This window comes from Lithobates pipiens, unplaced genomic scaffold, assembly GCF_037356315.1.
Source record: "Lithobates pipiens isolate NorthernLeopardFrog02 unplaced genomic scaffold, aLitPip1_a1.2 Scaffold_3, whole genome shotgun sequence".
NCBI lineage: Eukaryota > Metazoa > Chordata > Amphibia > Anura > Ranidae > Lithobates > Lithobates pipiens.
In genome coordinates this window covers 38,786,168-38,808,529 of record NW_027507790.1, presented here as the reverse complement: position 1 = coordinate 38,808,529, position 22,362 = coordinate 38,786,168, and the positions used below count along the sequence as shown (strand labels likewise).

Genomic DNA, 22,362 nt, shown 5'->3' with positions numbered 1-22,362 from the left:
TATGCCACCCATATCCACAAGGGATGCCAATCTGTGCCCAAAAATGATGCCTGCCAGTGCCTCCTTTACAGTGATGCCCATCAGTGCCACCTATCAGAGCCCATCAGTGCCACCCATAAGTACCTATAAGTGCAGCCTTTTAGTGCTCACCAGTGTCGCCTATCAGTGCCCATCAGTACCCCCTATGAATGCCCATCAGTGCCTCATATCAATGCCCATCAGTACCGCATATCAGTGCCACCAATCAGTGCCCATCAGTGCCACCTATCAGTGCCCATCAATGTCGCCTATCAGTGCCCATCAGTGCTGCATATTAGTGACAATTATCAGTGTCACCTCATCGGTGCCACCTCATTGGTGCCACCTCATCAGTGCCGCCTTATCAGTGCCCATCAGTGAAGGAAAAAACTTACTTGTTTACATAATTTTATAACAGAAACGAAGAAAAACATATTTGTTTTCCAAATTATTTGTTTAGCAAAAAATAAAAACCCCAGAGGTGATCAAATACTACCAAAAGAAATCTCTATTTGTGGGAACAAAATGTTAAAAATTTAGTTTGGGTACAGTGTTGCCTGACCGCGCAACTGTCATTTAAAAAGCGACAATGCTGAAAGCTGAAAATTGGCTTGGGCAAGAAGGGGAGAAAGTGCCTGGTATTGAAGTGGTTAAAAAAATCAAGTATTTGGTTGACTGCTGTGGTCAACAGTGCTACTGTTTTTTTTTTTTTTTTTTTTTTACCAGGGTTTACAAATAGGCACTATAGTTGTCTTAGACAGTCTACAAACGAATTACAAACAAGTACCGGTAACCATGTCTTTCCACGGTTTTCCATTTTCTGTGTTTTGGGGTCAAATTGAAGGTTTTTTTTGCTTTAATGATACATTAATTAATTTTATGTTACTCAATTTTGTTACATGTTTGACATGTGTTTCTGAAAAAAAATATTTTTTGTTGTATTTCAAATTGTGGTAATCCAGGTTTTAATAAAATGTGTTTCCTTTGAATGTGAGTCATCCGCATAACCAGAAATTCATTTTTTTTATTTTCAGCTTTAATAAAAATATCAACACAGCTTGTTTCTATGTTCAATCTTGTTTATTTATGTCCTTGCAGTACCCCGCGTAATGACCTGAATAAAGCGGGTCTGTATGAACTGTGTGATGCCAGCCGAGACTCCGCTGCTCATGCATTCTGTGTTGTTAGACAGTGTAATCTCGATGTGGATGGCTTCTTTCCTAGAGCGGCTCACAGATAAACACATTGAGATTAGCAGACCAATTGGATAATGATGTCAAAGGGAAATGCTGACCTTCTGCAAACAGAGATGAGGGGCAGGCTGCCCATAGTCTATGTTATTGTTAATAAACCAAATGTGCTTTTCTGTATAATTGTTACTGTTCTAGATATATTTCCAGATTACTAAGCTGCACGTGCGCAGCTGTGTGATCTTTTAGTGTGTAATCATGTAATATCTGCATGTCCCTTATACTTGCATGTGGTTATCATAATGTTTTTTTCTACATAGCAAGCCCTTTTGCCTCTGTTTCAAAATGCCCAACATAATGTTATCGATATTCCTTTTTAGTGAAGCACATACTTAAATGAGAATGATTTCCCTCAAAAATTGTTGTCATAACACCCAGTTCCTTAATTTTACATCCAATTTTATAAACAGAAAACCTGGTCATGGCAGATATACAGGAAATATCCCATTTCTTACAAAACCAATTTTCATGGAGTCAACTGTAGTATAGAAAGTCTATCCTTAATAGAGGGGATTCTGAAGGAGCCAGGGGTAATATAGACAGTCCATCCCTGAAACAAGACAATCCAAAGGGAACCAAATGTAATAAAGAATGCTCACCTCTGACACTGTGAATTCCCAAGGACTGAAGTATAATATAGAAACACTTTCCTAACAGAGAGGGTTCTAAAGCAGCCGAAGAAAGCCCATCTCTGACACCAAATGTAATATAGAACGACCATCTCCAACACAGAGCATCCCAATGGAACCAATGTAATATAGAAAGCCTTTCCCTGACACAGAGAATTGCCGATGAACCATGTGTCATATAGAAAGCCTGTATCCAACAGTGGATTCCCAAAGAGCCAAATGTCTTATAGAAAGCCTATCCCTGACAAAGAAGGTTCCCAAAGGAACCATGCATCATATAGAAGCCTGTCTCTGACACAGAGGATTCCTAAATAGCCAGGTGTCTTATAGAAAGCCTATTTCTGACACTGAGGATTCCCAAAGAGCCAAGTGTCTTATAGAAAGCCAATCCCCGACACAGAGTATTCCTAAGGAGTCAATTACCATATAGAAAGTCCGTCCCTGAAACAGGTTTCCCAAGGAGCCAACTGTAATATAAAAAGCCCATCCCTGATACAGCTGATTTCCAAAAAGACCAAGTATAATATAGAAAGCCCACCAGTGTTGCAGGCCATTTGCAAGTATCTAGGTCAGGGATATGCAATTAGCGGACCTCCAGCTGTTGTAGAACTACAAGTCCCATGAGGCATAGCAAGACTCTGACAGCCACAAGCATGACACCCAGAGGCATGATGGTACTTGTAGTTTTGCAACAGCTGGAGGTCCGCTAATTGCAGATCCCTGATCTAGGTGAAATAAAGAAAGCCCATTCCTGACACAGATGATTTCCAAGAGGCCAAGTATAATATAGATGTGTTACTACCCTCTAGGCCATTTTAATATGCATATCCAAAGTACTTGTGGCCAGCATAACAGCCCCAGTTCTTATTTTTGTGGTCAAAGCAAGTGGGCAGTACATAAATACAAACAGCCATCGAAAGGAGACCAGGTCATTTGACAGAGCAAAACAATTTGTAGGGCAGCTACATTAAATATGACTTTTTAGGTTAATGGTATCAACTTTAGTTTTGCTAAAAAATGCACAAATGCTTATAAAGGGGGTCCCATTTTGACTTACATCTACTTGATAAAATAAAGGTGTTTAGGCAGTAGGGTCCACTCTAAATAAAACACTGGAAATGCAGTTTTGTGCAATAGCTGACCTGGCACATCATACGTTCATTGAATAATGCTAAAACTATCATCCCATACATCAGTGTTCCAGTCCTCAAGGCCCCCAACAGGTCATATTTTAAGTATTTCACTCAGATCAAACAGTTGTGGTAATTACTAAGGCAGTAAAACTGATCAAATCATCTGTGCAAAATAATGGAGAGACTGAAAACATGACCCGTTGGAGCACCTTGAGGACTGGAGTTAAGAAACACTGCTCTTCACGAACCACCGAGCATTTATCAAGTAAATACTCTCAGCATAAGAAGTCTAGACAGTGTTGATCCCTAGAGATTCCATTCTTAACCATATGGGATGCACTGTATTTGTCCTTGTCATGATTGATGAAAGCCGTGGAATATTTAGTTATAGTGAATCATTGCACACAATCCTTTGGGAAGAAATTCTTGTTCTGTGATTCTTCATTGTCGTGTGCATATTTTTTCATGTTGTAGCAATGTAATCACAACATTCATCTGAGTACAAAGTTAAATATTTATAAAGACGCAATACACATAAAATGATAATGCTGTATTGATGCAGTTGGCACTGTTTGATTCTATGAAAAAGAGACCATTCGAATATTCAGTTAATAATTCTGCATCGTTAAACTATTGTATAAGAATGAAACACATAAATCCATGCACACAGTATCCAAAGTACTAGGATTGTATGAGGGAAATATCAAGGAGCATCCAGGAAATCTAGTTATAGGTGCTCACTATGACATATATAATATGTAACATGCACATTCTATCACTTAACATAGAAATATGTTGAGAAGTGGCTTGAAGACACAAGGATAAAATGTTTGCATGCTTCCTAGTCTCACTCTAGCTGGAGGGATCCAATCTGTCCTGAGGACCATGGTGGATTTGCTGGTAACTTGAATGGCCAGTTCAAGCCTCAAGGTAAGTTTCCTGTGCTGTCCAATTTTATGAGACAAGATACACTTATAATGTTGTAGGCTACTGATAGACATGAAGCTGATTTGATTTGTCAGGGTCATGGGGACCTAGAGGGGTAATGGTATTAAAAGAACTCACATTGTGATATTAGAAGATGTTCATGGAAATACTATTTCAGTTTCATGCTCACTAAAAAGAAAACACCTTCACTTTTGCTCATGGCTACCCGCTGCCTAGTTTCAGGTAATCAGCCAGGAACCACAGTGCAATAAAGATCATACATGAAAGTAAATGCACAACAATCAACATATTTTTTGTTACTTAAAAAAATAATTTACATAAACAAAAAAAGTTTTCTTGCTTTGCCGACTCTGTCAAACAATACAAAATTAGCCTATTTTTAATAAACTTGTAAATATTAAATATTTAATTTCCTGTTGCCGATTAGAAGGTGAATATTTATCTGGTACCTACAGTTTCTCAGGAATACTCATAATTCTCAGGTAAATGCCCAAATTACCTGTTGGTACCTGTTACAGTTATATCGTGCTTGCCAAGATTTGCTGAAGATCATTTTTCTGACCCAACATGTAGGTATGTTAAAAAAGTGTTGAATAAACGTCACAAGCATTTGCCTAGCCATCACAAATTCTGACATTTTTCTTAAAGTGTCACTAAATCCACAACAGTAAGATCAGTCTGTATATGCAGTAAAGCAGCGGTCATGAACCCTGTCCTCAGGGCCCACTAACAGGCCAGGTTTTATGTATTACCTTGGGGAGATGCAGACTGCAATCACTGAGCAGCAAATGATATCACCTGTGATGTATTTCAGTTATCTTGTAAACCTGGCCTGTTAGTGGGCCCTGAGGACAGTTTTGATGACCACTGCAGTAAAGCATGCTTGTTATACTCACTGTGGAAACTAAGGGGTTAATCCTCTGCATCGTGTACAACTACTGCTTGATCTTATATGCTCAGGTCCTCCTCTTCTTCCACTGACTCCAGAACATGTCTGGATTATACAGAGCCTTTGGAGCTCTGTATTACATGCTCAGTTTGGTGTGAATGGCTAGAGACTTTTTTTATTTTCTTGTGAGAGTGCGAACAGTACAGGGCCAATCAGCACTGTCCACACAGAGGGTCAGGGGTCCTGGATCCTGATAGGCCAGCTCAGTGCAGTATAAAAACTCCTCCTACAAGCTTTAACCAGGGACTAATAGAAGTCACAAGATCGCTATATACTGCTAATGAGAAAAGATATTTAGCAGTTTATATTTACTAAAATAATTGCCTTTCCATGTTCTGTTTACTGTGGGAGACAAGATGTAGTGCATGCAGGGTCCTGGATTTAGTAACACTTTAATACCTTGATTTCCTAGGACAGGGATATGCAATTAGCGGACCTCCAGCTGTTGCAGAACTACAATTCCCATGAGGCCTAGCAAGACTCTGACAGCCACAAGAATGACACCCAGAGGCAGAGGCATGATGGGACTTGTAGTGGAGGTCCGCTAATTGCATATCCCTGTCCTAGGATCATCAGCTCCATCTAGTGGCCATAATGCAGTATTTTTCATAAAATACTTAAATCAGGGAAAAACTGTAATATGATCAATAGATGGAGCCGAGGATCATATTAAGCAAAATAAAGTCAGAGTTTGTGATGGGTAGGAGAATGCAAGTGACATTTGTCCATCTCTTTTTTTCAAATTTTTTTTTTTAAATAGTTCAGCCAAAACTTTTTAAATTTAGGACTGAGAAGAAAGGTTAAAACCCCTGTCAGTTTATTTGTTGCTGTCTGTGGCCTGTTGGGGAGATTTCCCTTTACTTCCTGTCCTGGAGACACACCAGGAAATTAGAAGAAATTTCTACAAAGTATAAGTTCCCCTCTTAGACAGTTTCCCAAATGGCAGAATTATCTTGTGGGTAATGTCTTGTTTTAAATGTCTTAAAATTTTGGATCTCCCATCACTTTCTGTTGATGGTGGTCACCAGGACAAATAGGAGAAAATAAATGTGACTCTACTGAACCAGGACAAAGACAGCAATAAAAACTTACTCTACCTACTGTATCCAAAACGAAAAATGTTTGGCTACACATACGTTTTAAAAGAGTAGGTTTTGGCCCTTCAAACAGAGGTTCCATTGTCTTTCTTGGGCACCAGTCAGTCACATACAAACTTTTACCCTAGGCTAGCCAGAACAGGGGGTCACAATTTTTTTTTAAGTATTAACATTTTTTAATTGAAAATGGATTGATGAGCCATTTGTGAATCTTAACTCTCAATTTAGTATGCCATAATGCACATTCCTTTTGAAATTCCTTTTCAAGTTATAAAAGCTGTGTAATCTTGAAAGTGTCTTTCTCTCACCTCCTCTGTGCTTTTCCACTGCTCCACTCCATTTGCCTGCAGGAGTGCTGAGTCTAAACCATGTGATAGCTTGGTTCGTGTCAGAGCTTACACAGGTTAATGACCTTCTCTTTTCCTTGTGGTGCACTGCATCCTGGTAGGAAGAGGAGGTCAATTGTTCCCCATCTCCGGAAATACCGGATGTTTCTCAGCACTCCTGCATTGGGGAGAAGAAAAAAATGTACGTGGGATTCCCTTCAATTCTTAAAGCAGTGTTATTTATAACAGTCCTTATGGTTAAAGAATTATGGCTTGATTTACTAAAACTGGAGGGTGCAAAATCTGGTGCAGCTGTGCATGGCAGCCAATCAGCTTTTAACTTCAGCTTGTTCAATTAAACTTTGAAAAAACAACCTGAGAACTGATTGGTTACTATGCAGAGCTGCAACAGACTTTGCACTCTTCAGTTTTAGTAATTCAACCCCTTAATGTCAAGTGTCTATAAAGCATTACATAGAAAAAATGTAAAAATAGAACCAGGTAATACTACTACTCTGTCTCTAAGAGTATATTACATTTGGTCCTTGCCCCTAAAATGTTTCCTGTCTGCGGCTCTATGCCCAGACTATTCTCCTTGATACTGTGTATTGTTGCTAACAGATGTTTTATTTTATTTTTTATTTTTATTACATCCTAGTAAGATACTACTAAGTCATTAAATGCTTGAGTACACACCAGTAAAGCCATATCTGTATGTAATAGCTGTGTACATACCTGTATTCTACACTGTTCTTGCATTGCAAGATCACGATTATAGATATTTAAGACTATTTATTTAATATAGCTGAAAATCCAGGAAGCAGATTCTATTCTATTATTGCACAAATCCTCTAGGAGTTAAAATCACATGATGGGAGCTGTCTCATGCACACACAGGTTTGTTCTTCTCAGCATCCTGAAGGCTTCTTCAAGCTGTGTGACAGTTAGAAGCAAGCCCCTTATGGTTGTCCCATACATTGATTATCACATTTCTGGGAGTGGAATGGCACACTATGAGTCAGAGCAGCGGGATCAGCAGGAAGAATGACCTGTGCTGTATTCCACAACAAGAATACTGACATGGCATTAACATGGTGCCTCCAAGATAGGGACATTATGGCTGATGTGGGCACTGCCCTTTCAAGTCCAAATATTAGTGGAGTGTTTGAGGCACAGCTTCGCCAAAGTGGCGCAGTCAAGTGGGTAAGATGGGCATTATTTCACAAGTCAGCGAGACATCATACGAACAAACTCTGTCAATGGGAAAAAAAAAAAGAAATGATTAAAGAAGTAAATACATACAGTACACCATTATTCTTCTTTATTGACAAAATTTGTGACTGTAAAGAAAAACTGATGGCAACTAGACACCACCTTACTACAGCATGTTAGAGATTGGAGCGATAAACATTTGTTACATTGCTTTTGCTTATTTTTACAGCCTCACACATCGAAGTGGAGAAAATGATTCTTTATTGTTGCACTACTATGCATGTTCACATTTACATTCCTCATGTTTGTACTTTCTTTTTTTTAATTAATAAAGGGATTGAACTTTAAATTATTCATTATCATTTTGGCGTTAATTCGATTTTTGTTTATTCCCAGGCCTAAATTAGGTTCTTTCAGGTATAGACTGCTGGTTGTAAGCTAAACAGTGGGGACCTTGAGTGGAGAGTATGAATAAGTTTTGCTTTTGACTGTTGGTGATTGCTGTGTTGCATTTTTTAGGTTCTTTTTTGGGGCTTTTCATTGCAGCTTTTTTAAAGCGGAGTTCCACCCATATAAAAGTCAGCAGCTACAAAAAGTATAGCTGCTGACTTTTAATAATCGGACACTCACCTGTCCCATGGTCCAGCGATGCGGGCATACAAAGCCCCGCTTCTCTCCCCCTCCTCTCCTTGGTGCTGGTATTGTGACTGTGGGTGCCCGTCTGTGGCTTCAAAGCTAGGCATGGTGCGAGGGAGGAGAGGTGAACTTCCTTCTGGCTCCGTGGAAGTGAAAGCTGGATGCCCCTAAAAAGAGGTTATCCACACCCCCCGCCCCCCCCCCCCCCAAAAAATGCCATGTCAAATGTGACATGTCAGGGGGTCACCTTCACTTAAAGCGGAAGTTCTATTTTTGGGTGGAACTCCGCTTTAACGCCTTTTTCTGTCACTTTTTAAAAAGCCTTTTTTTTCTTTCCTTCCTTCAGCCTACTAATTAAGGGGAGTGGTTAATTGGTCATAGGTGCTTGAGGCCATATAACTTTCCGTAGAACTCATGTTGAGCCTGCTCATCTTTGAGTTTGCTTTAACTTAGACCAAGTGGAACTGGACTAAGTGGTGAGTTAAAAACCAGAGTTGAAAACAGGAGGTTATAGCAGGGGTCAAAGTACCTGTGTAATGTGAATGTGTACCTGTGTATTGTAAGAACATGAGTGCTGCGAGTTTACGTGGGCTGTATTGAGTATTAGTGTCAGGTAGTACCTGTGTATTGTGAGTACCTGCGTGTTGTCTGAGTAGTGTGTGTGGATCGTTAATACTTGTGTATTGTGTATGCTTGTGTATTGTGTGTGAACGTGGGTCTGCGAGTACCTGTGTATTGTCTTGTTTAGTATTAGTGGTAGGAAGCTAGTTCTTAGGTAATTTGAACAGGGCATAGTCCCCAATCCTGATTAAATTAGTAGGTACGATACCCGCAGGGTGTGGAGATGCGACTCGGTGTATGTCTTGCAGCATGTATGCGTTCCTTGATCATCCAAACGAGGGCAAATACCACTGTGCAAAATATAAGCACATTGTTTCCCTGGAAGCCCAGGTTCTGAATCTTGGGAAGCAATTTTCAGCACTGAGAAGACCCCTCATACTAAAGGAGAGCCGGGAATGTACCCGGCAGGGGCCAGCACAGAGGTGGGTAGAGACAAATAGGTGCAGGCACTAGAAAAGAGTAGATGGGTGACAGTCAGGAAGGGTAGAGGGGGAAGTGCCAGGGAGGCTGATCCAGGATTGGAGCATCCCAATAAGTACACTCCATTGAGTGACATCGGTGAAACCAGTCAGGGACCAGCACTGCTGGGGCTGAGGGACTCTCCTAGCTGTTGGGGGAAGAATTCCTCCAGTGAGAGTGGAGGGAAAGGAAAGACAGATTCTGGTGGTAGGGGACTCAGTTGTTAGAAGGACAGAGAGGACAATCTGTAACAAAGACCTGAAGAGCCAAACTGTGTGTTGTCTACCAGGCGCTTGGGTTCGGCACATCATGGAGCTGGTGGACAGAATACTGGGAGGGGCTGGGGAAGACCTGGGTGTCATGGTGCATGTTGGCACCAATGGCAAAGTCAGAGGCAGATGGTGTGTCCTAAAGAACGATTTTAGGGACTTGGGAGCTAAACTGAGGAAAAAGACCTACAAGGTAGTACCGGCACCTTGAGCCACACCAGAAAGACAGAGGGAGATTAGGGAAGTAAACAAGTGGCTGAGGAGCTGGTGTAGTAAGGAGGGGTTTGGGTCCCTGGAGGACTGGGACAACTTCTCAGTTGATCACCAGTACTATAGAAGGGACAGAGTGCACCTAAATGAGGAAGGTGCAAATCAGCTGGGAGTAAAGATGGCCAAAAAGTTAGAGCGGTTTTTAAACTAGGCAACGGGAGGGGGGGGGGCCCAGAGGTAGAGATTGTCAGCGCGGAAAATATTCCATAGGGTAGTATTGGAGGCATTAGTGTAACAAGTCCTAGTTGCAATCTCGGAACACCCAATAAAAGGCTAGTATGCGACCGGTCTAAACTACATGGCATGTTCACCAATGCTAGGAGCCTGGCGGACAAGATGGGTGAACTAGAGATACTGTTTTACCAGGAGGATTTGGATTTTGTAGGAATTTCAGAGATCTGCTTCAACAGCTCTCATGATTGGCTGGCAACCATTCAAGGGTATACCCTTTATCGCAGGGATAGAGAGGGTAAAAAAAGGGGGGGGGGGTATGCCTATATATCAAGAATAATGTACAAGTGAATGTGAGAGATGACATCGCTAATGGAGCTAGGGAAGAGGTGGAATCCTTATGGGTAGAGCTTCTAAGGGATGAAGCTAAGGGGAAAATAATACTGGGAGTATGCTATATGCCCCCAAACCTGAGGGAGGAAGGGGATACAGATCTCCTATCACAATTTAGATTAGCAGCAAGGATGGGAAGTGTTATCATAATGGGGGATTTTAATTATTTAGACATAGACTGGACGGAGGAAACCACGCATTCGTCTAAGGCTCGCCAATTCCTAAATGTCTTGCAGGACAATTTCATGGTTCAGATGGTAGATGCACCAACTAGAAATAAAGCATTACTGGATCTACTGATTACCACCAATACAGACCTGATCACGTATGTGGAAATACAGGGCAATTTAGGAAACAGCAATCACAGGTCAATTGGCTTCAGTATAAATCACACAAATAGGAAACATAAGGAGAATACAAAGACACAGAGTTTCAAAAGAGCCAACTTCCCTAAACTACGAACCTTGCTAGAAGGCATAAATTGGGATAAAATCTTAGAAACAAAGAACACAGAGGAGAGATGGGTTTGCTTTAAGAACATATTAAATAAGGGCATTAGCCAATGCATCCCATTGGGTAATAAATTTAAAAGAGCAAACAAAAGTCCTGGATGGCTTAACTCCGATGTAAAAATGCATATAAAAGCAAAGGAGAAGGCCTTAAAAAAATACATGGTCGAGGGATCATCATCAGCATTCAGACTTTATAAAGAATGCAACAAGAAATGTAAGGGTGCAATTAGGGTGGCTAAGATAGAACACGAAAGACACATAGTGTAGGAAAGCAAAAACAAATCCCAAGAAATTCTTTAAGTATGTAAACAGTAAAAAAGGGAGAACAAACCATTTTGGCCCCATAAAGAATGAGGAAGGACATTTGGTTACAAAGGATGGGGAGATGGCGAAGGTATTGAATTTATTCTTCTCCTCAGTCTTCACGAGGGAATTGGGGGCTTAAGTAACCAAACCTGCAGTGTTTATCCTCATGGCACATCACAGGAAGCACCTCCATGGTTAAAAGAGGACAAAATTTAAATTAGACTTGGGAAACTTAACATTAATAATTCACCGGCACCAGATGGCTTGCACCCGAGGGTACTTAGGGAACTCAGTCAAGTAATTGCCAGACCATTGTTCCTAATTTTTACTGACAGTCTACTGACTGGAATGGTACCAGCAGATTGGAGAAAAGCCAATGTAGCACTGATATTTAAAAAGGGCCCAAAATACATCCCTGGGAATTACAGACCAGTTAGCCTAACATCAATAGTATGCTTGGAGGAGATGATAACGGTATTAATCAGTAATCAGCATGGATTCATGAAGAATCATTCTTGGCAAACCAATCTATTAATCTTCTATGAGGAGGTGAGTTGCCATCTAGATAAACAAAGGCCCGTAGACGTGGGGTATCTGCGTTTTGCAAAAGCATTTGACACAGTTCCCCATAAATGTTTACTGTACAAAATAAGGTCCATTGGCATGGACCATAGGGAGAGTACATGGTTTGAAAACTGGCTATAAGGACGAGAGGTTGGTTATAAATGGGGAGTACTCGGAATGGTCAGGGGTGGGTAGTGGGGTCCCCCAGGGTTCTGTGCTGGGACCAATCATATTACACAAAATTATACAAAATTAATTTGTTCATAAATGACCTGGAGGATGGGGTAAACAGTTCAATCTCTGTATTTGTTGACGATACTATGCTAACCAGGCCAATAACTTCTCCGCAGGATGTGGAAACCTTCCAAAAAGATCCGAACAAATTAATGTAGTGGGCAACTACATGGCAAATGAGGTTTAATGTAGAAAAATGTAAAATAATGCATTTGGGTGGCAAAAATGTGAATGTAATCTATACACTGGGGGGAGAACCTCTGACGGAATCTAGGATGGAAAAGGACCTGGGGGTCCTAGAAAGTGATAGGCTCAGCAATGGCATGCAATGCCAAGCTGCTGCTAACAAAGCAAACTGAATATTGGCATGCATTAAAAAGGGGAGCAACTTCAGAGATAAAACGATAATTCTTTCTCTCTACAAGACTTCAGTCACACCTAGAGTATGCTGTCCAGTTCTGGGCACCAGTCCTCAGGAAGGATGTACTGGAAATGGAGCGAATACAAAGAAGGGCAACAAAGCTTATAAAGGGTCTGGAGGATATTAGTTATGAAGAAAGGTTGCAAGCACTGAACTTATTCTCTCTAGAGAAAAGACGCTTGAGAGGGGATATGATTTAAATTTACAAATACCGTACTGTTGACCACACAATAGGGAAAAAACTTTTTTTTTGCGGAAGGTAGTTTTTCACAAGACACATGGCCACTCGTTAAAATTAGAAGAAAAGAGGTTTAACCGTAAAGTACGTAGAGGGTTCTTTACTGTAAGAGCGGCAAGGATGTGGAATTCCCTTCCACAGGCGGTCGTATCAGCGGGGAGCAATCAATAGTTGTAAAAAACTATTATATAAGCACCTGAACGACCACAACATACAGGGATATACAATGTAATACTGACATATAATCACACACATAGGTTGGACTTGATAGACTTGTGTCTTTTTTCAACCTCACCTACAATGTGACTATGTAACTATGATATACTAACCTTCAAAATCCACTTGTCCATCCCCATTTAAATCAACATCACGTATGATATCCTCAATGTCTCTGTGACCAACTTGTTGTCCCAGAAGCTTTTTCATTGCCTCCCGTAGTTCACTTGTACTGATCTCTCCATCTCCATTGGTATCAAACTAAAAAGATGAACAAGATATTAAAACAACTGATAATAATAATAATTATAAATAAGGAGGATAGGTTTATACAATAGGGCATTCAAGCATTTCCTCACCTCTTTGAAGGCATCTCGAAGTTCCTTTACTCCAATCATATCAGCTGTCTCTGCTAGAAGCTTAGGACCCATTAACTCTACAAAGTCATCAAAGTCAACATGTCCTCCAACTATAAATATTTAGAAGGATAGGAAAAAAAGGGTATATAAGTTACTGTCTTGCAAACACTGATTTGTTGAATTCATAATTCAGTTCCGAAGCCCCTAGCTTAAGTTTCTAATATTTGATGAACCTTTTGCATATTCCAAGTCATGATAAATATGTGGGGTCAGTTTGCTATGAGTGAAAAATAAGAAATCCTTACTATAAATTAGGAAGTTTACAATGAGAGAGGGACATGACTCACGGTTCATATTGATTTGCTGAGACAGTTCTATTAACTCCATCTCGGTTGGCATGTATCCCATGGTTCTCATGCAATCCCCTAGGTCCTTACAGCTGATATATCCATCTTTGTCTTTGTCAAACTCTTTGAAGGCTTCTCTGAGCTCTGTGGACAAAAATATATGGTTTAAAGTTACATAGACTTTTATAAAAATGAACAAAAATGTGATGCCAAATTGTTATTTTTATTTCATAATGAAAATTGCCATGAGTGTTATGCAAGGAGTTAGTTGGAACATGTTACAGTATGTATTCATGACCTGGATAGATATATAAACTTGGACTCTCTGGCCCCGTCAATTGGATTGTACCATTTGTGTCCATGGTCGCTGTCCATTCTGTATAATTTAGAACTCCAACACCAATATATGGCTGCAAATCCTGATTTATTGTAATATATAAGTAGATATTTTTCTTTACAGTCTTCACAATAATACAGTATCTCACAAAAGTGAGTACACCCCTCACAAGTATTTTATTCTATCTTTTTCTGTGACAACACTGAAGAAATTACACTTTGCTACAATGTAAAGTAGTGAGTGTATAGCTTATGTAAATTTGCTGTGCCCTCAAAATACCTCAATACACAGCCATTAATGTCTAAACCACTGGCATCAAAAGTGAATACAAGTAAAAGTGTACAAATTGCCATTTTCCCTCCCCAGTGTCATGTAACTTGTTAGTGTTACAAGGTATCAGGTGTGAATGGGAAGCAGGTGTGTTAAATTTGGTGTTATCGCTCTCACTCTCACATACTGGTCAATGGAAGTTCAGCATGGCCCCTCATGGCAAAGAACTCTAAGGATCCAAAAAAAAAATTGTTGCTCTGTATAAAGATGGCTTAGACTATAAGAAGATTGCCAAGACCCTGAAACTCAGCTGTAGCGCAGTGGCCAAGACCATACAGCGGATTAAGAGGACAGGTTCCACTCAGAACAGGAAAGACAAAAACAGAACATTCCATAAGTCAACTCACCAACCAGTCGGCCAGCTGCCCAAATGAACCTGTCCAACAGTCTGCGTTAAAAACAGGTAAGCTGCAATGCCTCTTCATGGCACCCTGTGTATTGCCTGCAGTCCTAACTCTACTAACACCTTCGCTGCCACTGTGCTATTGCTGGGTGCCCAGTGTGCTCCTGCTCCTTTAAGGGAGATTGGGCTGCCTCCAGGCCCATCTGCCCCTCATCTATTCATTTAATGCATATGCTTCCATTGTGGAGATGCTTATAAATTCAGTAGCGTTAGGACTGCAAGCAATACACAGGTTGTCGTGAAGAGGCCTAGCAGCTTACGCATGCATTTGCAAATGCAAGCTAACTAAACCCCTGTTTTTAACGCAGACTGTTGGACAGGTTAATTTGGTCGGTTGGCAGACTGGTTGGTGAGTTGAGCTATGGAATGTTCTGTTTTTGTCTTTTATGCGTTTGCCCTTTCATGTGCTCCTGGCTGTGAAGGCCAGTTATAGGTGGGGGCAGGGGCCATTTGTTTGTCCACTTAAGACAGGCCTCGCCATGGTTGACCAAAGAAGCGTCATATCCAGAGGTTATCTTTGGGAAATAGATGTATGAGTGCTTCCAGGTATTGCTGCAGAGGTTGAAGGAGTGGGGGGTCACCCTGTCAGTTCTCAGACCATACACCTCACACTGCATTAAATTACTCTGCATGGCTGTTGTCCCAGAAAGAAGCCTCTTCTAAAGATGATGCACAAGAAAGCACGCAGTTTGCTGAAGACAAGCAAACTAAGGACATGGATTACTGGAACCATGTTCTGTGGTCTGATGTGACCAAGATAAACTTATTTGGCTCAGATGGTGTCAAGCGTGTGTGGCAGCAACCAGGTGAGGAGTACAAAGAAAAGTGTGTCTTGCCTTCAGTCAAGCATGGTGGTGGGAGTGTCATGGTCTGGGGCTACATAAGTGCTTCCGGCACTAGGGAGCTACAGTTCATTCAGGGAACCATGAATGCCAACATGTACTGTGACATACTGAAGCAGAGTATGAGCCCCACCCTTCAGAGACTGGGCTCCAGATCAGTATTCCAACATGATAACAACCCTAAACACATCTCCAAGGCAACCACTGCCTTGCTAAAGAAGCTGAGGGTAAAGGTGATGGACTGCTTAAGCTTGTCTCCAGACCTAACCCCTATTGAGCATCTGTGGGGCATTCTCAAACAGAAGGTGGAGGAGCTCAAGGTCTCTAACATTCACCAGCTCTGTGATGTCATCATGGAGGAGTGGAAGAGGACTCCAGTGGCAGCCTTTGAAGCTCTGGTGAACTCCATGCCCAAGAAAAAAAATAGGGGCACTTTGGGCCCAATTTGGACATTTTCACTTAGGGGTGTACACACTTTTATTTTCAGCGGTTTAGACATTAATGGCTGTGTGGTGAGTTTTTTTGAGGGGATAGAAAATTTACACTGGTATACAAGCTGTAAACTCATTACTTTACATTGTAGCAAAGTGTCATTTCTTCAGTGTTGTCACATGAAAAGATAGAATAAAATATTTACAAAAATGTGAGGGGTCTACTCACTTTTGTGAGATACTGTACATGTTTTTACATTTAGTATGTTCATATCCGATTTATCCAAAGTGTATTCCATACCATTCAAGCTCTTTACAAATCAGAGCTTCCAGAACACTGACAACTGTGCTTTTCTTTGTCGTTGAATATAAATGAAAAATGAATTGCTGAAAAATGAATATATTAATTTTGTACTCTGAAACACTGTGTGAATAGAGAGGAAGATGACTCACTGAGAATAGGTGATGTATCCTCTTCACCTCTAAATGACTATTGCATTATCAGGACCTGCCACAAGTTTCTTTTCAATTAGATAAATGGATGTAGTGCACATAAGGTAATATCATATTGTTTTCGAGTTTAGCGAAAGTGCATTGTAAGATTCTCCTGCACAACTGGCAATATGTATGCACTGAAGACACATACACAAACAAAATGAAAGGCAAGTTTATTGAAGTGTTACTAAACCCAGGCCCCCACAGTACACAGAACATGGAAATGCAATCTGTCTGGCTGAGCACTGGTTAAAGCTTGCAGGAGGAGTTTCCATTCTCCTCTGACTGTCCTATGAGGCTGCATAACCTCTGACCCTCTATTTGGACAGTGCAGATTGGACCTGTTCTGATCGCATGCACCTGCCCCCAAAAAAAACCTCTATAGCAATGCTGGTCCTGAAGCCAAAATTCTGAGGGATGAGGGCTCTATGTCCCTGAAGGTGGAAATGGAACATGAAATTCCTGCAATCAAGAATTGTCTGTACCTCAAATTCAGTCTCCTCACCCACTGTAACAGGTGGTGGTGGTGGGTCTTCACTTCCTGGAAAACGGTCTGAAGTGGCAGGTTTCAGAAAAGACACATGAAAGACAGAGTGGATTTTGTAAGAATGTGGAAGTCTCAATTCAAAGGCCACTGGATTTATCACTCTCCTTATCTCAAATAGCCCAATGAATCTTAGACACAGCTTCCACAAAGGGCAAGGGAGTTTCTAATTAGCTGTAGATAGCCAGACCCTGTCTCCAACTTTCAAAACTGGATTTCCCTCCTCTTTTTATTATAGTGCTTTTTATAATCCTCCTGAGCTTTTGAAATGGTCTCTTGAAGAACCTGATAGTTGGTTAGGATGGAGGTTAATCTGTCTTGAACTGTGGGCACAGGAATTTCTGGAAGCACGTCAGGTAGAAAGGATGGATGGTACCCATCTGGTTGGTGAAATTTTATGGTTATGCCAGAATAATCCATCTTGCTTCCTTAGAGAAGAAACTCCAGTTTCCAGGCACTGGGCAGATGCTTGCTGTATGGCTGATTTTAGATCAGGTAGTAATAGTAAAAAATGTTGTGAGGACAGGGTGGTGTAGGGAGATGCTACTTCAGGAGTTTCCAGGAACATTCGAGAAAGAGCGTCAGATTTGCTATTCTTGGACCCCGGCTGGTAAGAAATGTGAAAGTTAAATCAGGAGCAAAACAGGGCCCACCGTGCTTGCCGGAGTCTAAGCCCTTGTACACACGGTCGGAGAATCCGTCGGAATGTGTCCTATCGGACCGTGTCGTCGGATAATCCGACTGTGTGTGGTATGCATCAGATTGATTCCGTCAGAATATCCGTCGGACCCAATTTTCCAACATGTTGGAAATATTTCCCGACCAACTGGGCCGATCGGACATACTCCGATCATGTGTAGAGAATTTTGATCGGACCAAGTGCCACGCATGCTCAGATCAAATTCCTACATCAAAGCTATTGGCTACTAGCCTGAATGTAGTCCCATCGTAACAAAATTACGTCATCACGTTCTGAAAGATGGGATTTTTCGCCAACTTTGTCCGACCGTGTGTATGCAACAGTTTTGGACAAGATCCGACGGACAAAATCTGACGGGCAAAATCCGATGGATTTGGTTGTGGAAATCTCCGACTGTGTGTGCAGGGGCTTAGCCCTTGTACACACGGTCGGAGAATCCGTCGGAATGTGTCCTATCGGACCGTGTTGTCGGATAATCCGACTGTGTGTGTTATGCATCGGACTGATTCCGTCGGAATATCCGTCGGACCCAATTTTCCAACATGTTGGAAATATTTCCCGACCAACTGGTTCGATCGGACATACTCCGATCATGTGTAGAGAATTTTGATCGGACCAAGTGCCACGCATGCTCAGATCAAATTCCTACATCAAAGCTATTGGCTACTAGCCTGAACGTAGTCCCATCGTAACGAAATTACGTCATCACGTTCTGAAAGATCGGATTTATTCGACAACTTAGTCCGACCGTGTGTATGCAACAGTTTCGGACAAGATCCGACGGACAAAATCTGATGGACAAAATCCGACGGATTTGGTTGTGGAAATCTCTGACCGTGTGTACAGGGGCTAAGCCCTTGTACACACGGTCGAAGAATCCGTCGGAATGTGTCCTATCGGACCGTGTTGTCGGATAATCCGACTGTGTGTGTATGCATCGGACTGATTCCGTCGGAATATCCGTCGGACCCAATTTTCCAACATGTTGGAAATATTTCCCGACCAACTGGGCCGATCGGACATACTCCGATCATGTGTAGAGAATTTTGATCGGACCAAGTGCCATGCATGCTCAGATCAAATTCCTACATCAAAGCTATTGGATACTAGCCTGAACGTAGTCCCATCGTAACGAAATTGCGTCATCACGTTCTGAAAGATCGGATTTATTCGACAACTTAGTCCGACTGTGTGTATGCAACAGTTTCGGACAAGATCCGACGGACAAAATCCGACGGGCAAAATCCGACTGATTTGGTTGTGGACTTTGCTCAACTGACTGCCTCCCACGCTTTGCCCGGTTGGATGTACTTCAGGTATGCCCAGCTGCACCATGCAGCCAGAGCGCAATTCCCTGCCCCCCCCCCGACCCTACAGGCCACTCCGTTGGAAGAACTGTTTGCGGGAGGTAGCCTTAAAAAGCCACTCTCCGATGTGTATCGTGTCATGTCCCCTGCTGCTCTTTCTAAATTGAACTCTCTATGGGACAAATGGAAAGCGGATATTCCGGCGTTGGAAAGGGATGATTGGGAGGAGTGTCTGGATAGGGGCAGTAAATTGGTAATATCCGCAGGAGATAAGCTTGTTCATACCAAATTTATACACCGGGTATATCATACCCCCATGCGTCTATCCCGAATTTATCCCGCTAGAGACCCGCATTGTCCCCGGTGTAAAACGGAGCTGGGGACATATCTCCATATGTTCTGGGATTGTGTGAAACTGGTTGATTTCTGGACTGGGATATTTGATCATTTAAATTCCAGGCTAGAGCTGGGTGTCCCCAGGCTTCCTGAACTAGCTCTGTTGGATATACAGGCTGATGAGCAAACACCCTACCATACTAAACTCTTGATTTCATATCTCCTTTTTTACGCCAAAAAAGAAATTATCTGTCATTGGTTTTCACCCTCTCCTCCTAGTGTGGCCTTGTGGGAGAAGAAAATAAATAGTGTTCTGCCACTTTACAAACTCACGTATCACAATCGAGGCTGCCCGTGGAAGTTCGATAAGGTCTGGCTCCCATGGACCTCTGGATAGTATAGGAGCACTTACTTAAGCCAGGTGGTGTTGTTTTTTCTCTATGCTTGTTAACGGGATGGAACCTCTGTTAGGATTGTATGTATTCCTAATTGGCTACCTGTATTATATGTAGGAAATGTCACCTTTTCTTTTTCTGTATCCGACTGTAATGTGGGCTACTCCCCTGTCTTTTGTTTTATTATTCTGTACACTTGTCTTTGACAATAAAGCACTCCAGTTGTTTAAAAAAGATTTGGTTGTGGAAATCTCTGACCGTGTGTACAGGTGCTAAGCCCTTGTACACACGGCTGGAGAATCCGTCGGAACGTGTCCTATCGTACCGTGTTGTCGGATAATTCGACTGTGTGTGGTATGCATCGGACTGATTCCGTCGGAATATCCGTCGGACCCAATTTTCCAACATGTTGGAAATATTTCCCGACCATCTGGTTCGAACGGACATACTCCGATCATGTGTAGAGAATTTTGATCGGACCAAGTGCCACGCATGCTCAGATCAAATTCCTACATCAAAGCTATTGGCTATTAGCCTGAACGTAGTCCCATTGTAACGAAATTACGTCATCACGTTCTGAAAGATCGGATTTATTCGACAACTTAGTCCGACCGTTTGTATGCAACAGTTTCGGACAAGATCCGACGGACAAAATCCGACGGCAAAATCCGACGGATTTGGTTGTGGAAATCTCTGACCGTGTGTACAGGGGCTTAGATGTTTGGCGGTCCTGAGGTATTCCAAATTTTTGTGATCGGTAAAGGTCATCACAGGGTGGGCTGCACACTCCAGCAGGTATCGCCATTCCTCTAAAGCCATCTTTATGGCTAACAGCTCCCAGTCACCGACATCATAATTCTATTCTGCTTGAGGTAATTTTTTTGAAAAGAAGGCTACTGGGTGGAGCAAAGCTTTGGGCCCTTGGCGCTGTGATAAGATCGCTCCTTTTGTAGAAATTAGCAAATCCTACAAATCTTTGGATACCTTTTTTATCCACTGGGGCAGGCCACTCAAGAATAGAAGACACCTTATGGGAGTCCAAGGTGATTCCATTGGTGAATAGTATCAACCCCAGGAATTTGATGATTTGTTTCTCAAACTTACGTTTCTCTGCTTTTGCATAGAGTCCATGTTTTCTAAGGGTAGTTAAGACTTTCTTCATATATACATGGTGTAGTTCGAGTGATGCAGAGAAAATAAGAATATTGTCAAGATAGACAATCAGGAAGTGGTCCAGATATTCTCTAAATATATAATTTATGAAATGCTGGAAAGTTGCCAGGGCATTACATAATCCAAAGACAAGATATTCAAAATGTCCAAAACGGGTTCGGAAAGCTGTCTTCCACTCATCCCCCTCTCTAATCCGGACTAAATTGTAAGCACCCCGGAGATCTAGTTTTGTGAAAACTTGGGCATATCGAAATCTTTGAAAGAGTTCTGTTACTAGGGGAAGCAAATATCGATTTTTAATGGTTATTTTATTTAATTTCCTGTAGTCCACACAGGGCCCAAGTGTGTGGTCCTTCTTCTGAACAAAGAAGATCCCTGTGCCTGCTGGGGAAGAGGAGGGATGAATAAATCCTTTCTCTAGATTTTTGTCAATGTAGCGATGTAGAACTTCCAATGCCATCTCGGATAGCGGGAAGATCCGGCCAAAGGGAATTTCTGCACCCGGAAGCAATTCTATGGAACAATCATAGGGGTGATACGGTGGCAAGATATCGGCTTTCTTCTTATCAAACACATCTAGAAAATTATGGTAAATGGACAGGACAAGTTGGCTGCTGTCAGATACTGGTTGAATAGTCATACAACTGGAAGAGTTCAGTGACTCTTGGAACAAAACAATGTTGGGGGTAGTAGGCAGAGGAAAACATGATCCCCTTAGACCAGTCAATCCTGGAGATATGGGCTCACAGCCAAGTGATGCCCAATATCACAGGAAACATGGGGGAGCAAAGGACATCAAAGCACAGGAATTCCTGATGTTCAGAGTCAGTTATAGTCATGATGGGTTCAGTCTCTTGAGTGATGGGCCCTGACTTTGGGATGGTGCCATATGCCAGGTAAACAGTAAGGCTCAGTGTTTTAGGACTAAGCGGGATCTTAAATTTCTTGGCCAGAGCGAGGTCTAGGAAGCGAATGCAGGCACAAAATTTGATTTCCCCATCCACCACCTGTAATGAGATGGGTAGAGCCAGATGAATCCGGGAGACTGGGTGGTAAACAGGGCAAGGAGGCAGGGACTTACTGGGTCTCACAGGGCAATTACGAAAAAAATATCCAGGCCCACCGCAGTAGAGGCATAGGTTGGCATGCTAACAGCGTGTCCTTTCTTCAGGAGCTAGGGCAGAATGCATCAGTCCAATCTACATTGGTTCTACCATCAGAGGTGTTGAAGAAGAAGAGGTAACAGGCACAGAGTGGATTGCTGGGATAACTCTGGGTAGCATCCAGGTAGGTCTGGAGGATTGAATTTGTTCAGATCGTCACTCCCGCAGTCGGCGATCAAGCTGGATGGCCAGTTTGATGAGGTTTTCCAGAGTGGCATGAGAATCGACTCAAGACAGCTCATCTTTAAGTGTTTCAGATAGGCCATGCCGAAACTGATATTTTAATGCAGCCTCATTCCAGCTGGTGTCTGCTGGCCATTTGCGGAAT

The 22,362-nt window shown here is 41.9% G+C and overlaps 1 protein-coding gene across 2 annotated transcripts in view; it reads right to left on the bottom strand.

Moving 5' to 3' along the window:
• Window positions 1-466: 466 nt before the first annotated feature.
• CABP1 (calcium binding protein 1) overlaps window positions 467-22,362 on the bottom strand; it is an 86,820-nt gene continuing 64,924 nt past the window's right edge. For both annotated transcript variants that reach the window (XM_077461478.1, XM_077461479.1), the window contains 4 exons: window positions 13,579-13,722; window positions 13,232-13,341; window positions 12,986-13,133; window positions 467-7,603 (listed from right to left, as the gene is read on the bottom strand). In XM_077461478.1, the coding sequence (XP_077317604.1) occupies window positions 7,578-7,603; window positions 12,986-13,133; window positions 13,232-13,341; window positions 13,579-13,722 (428 nt within the window). In that variant the 3' untranslated portion in view covers window positions 467-7,577. The remainder of the gene's footprint in view (window positions 7,604-12,985; window positions 13,134-13,231; window positions 13,342-13,578; window positions 13,723-22,362) is intronic.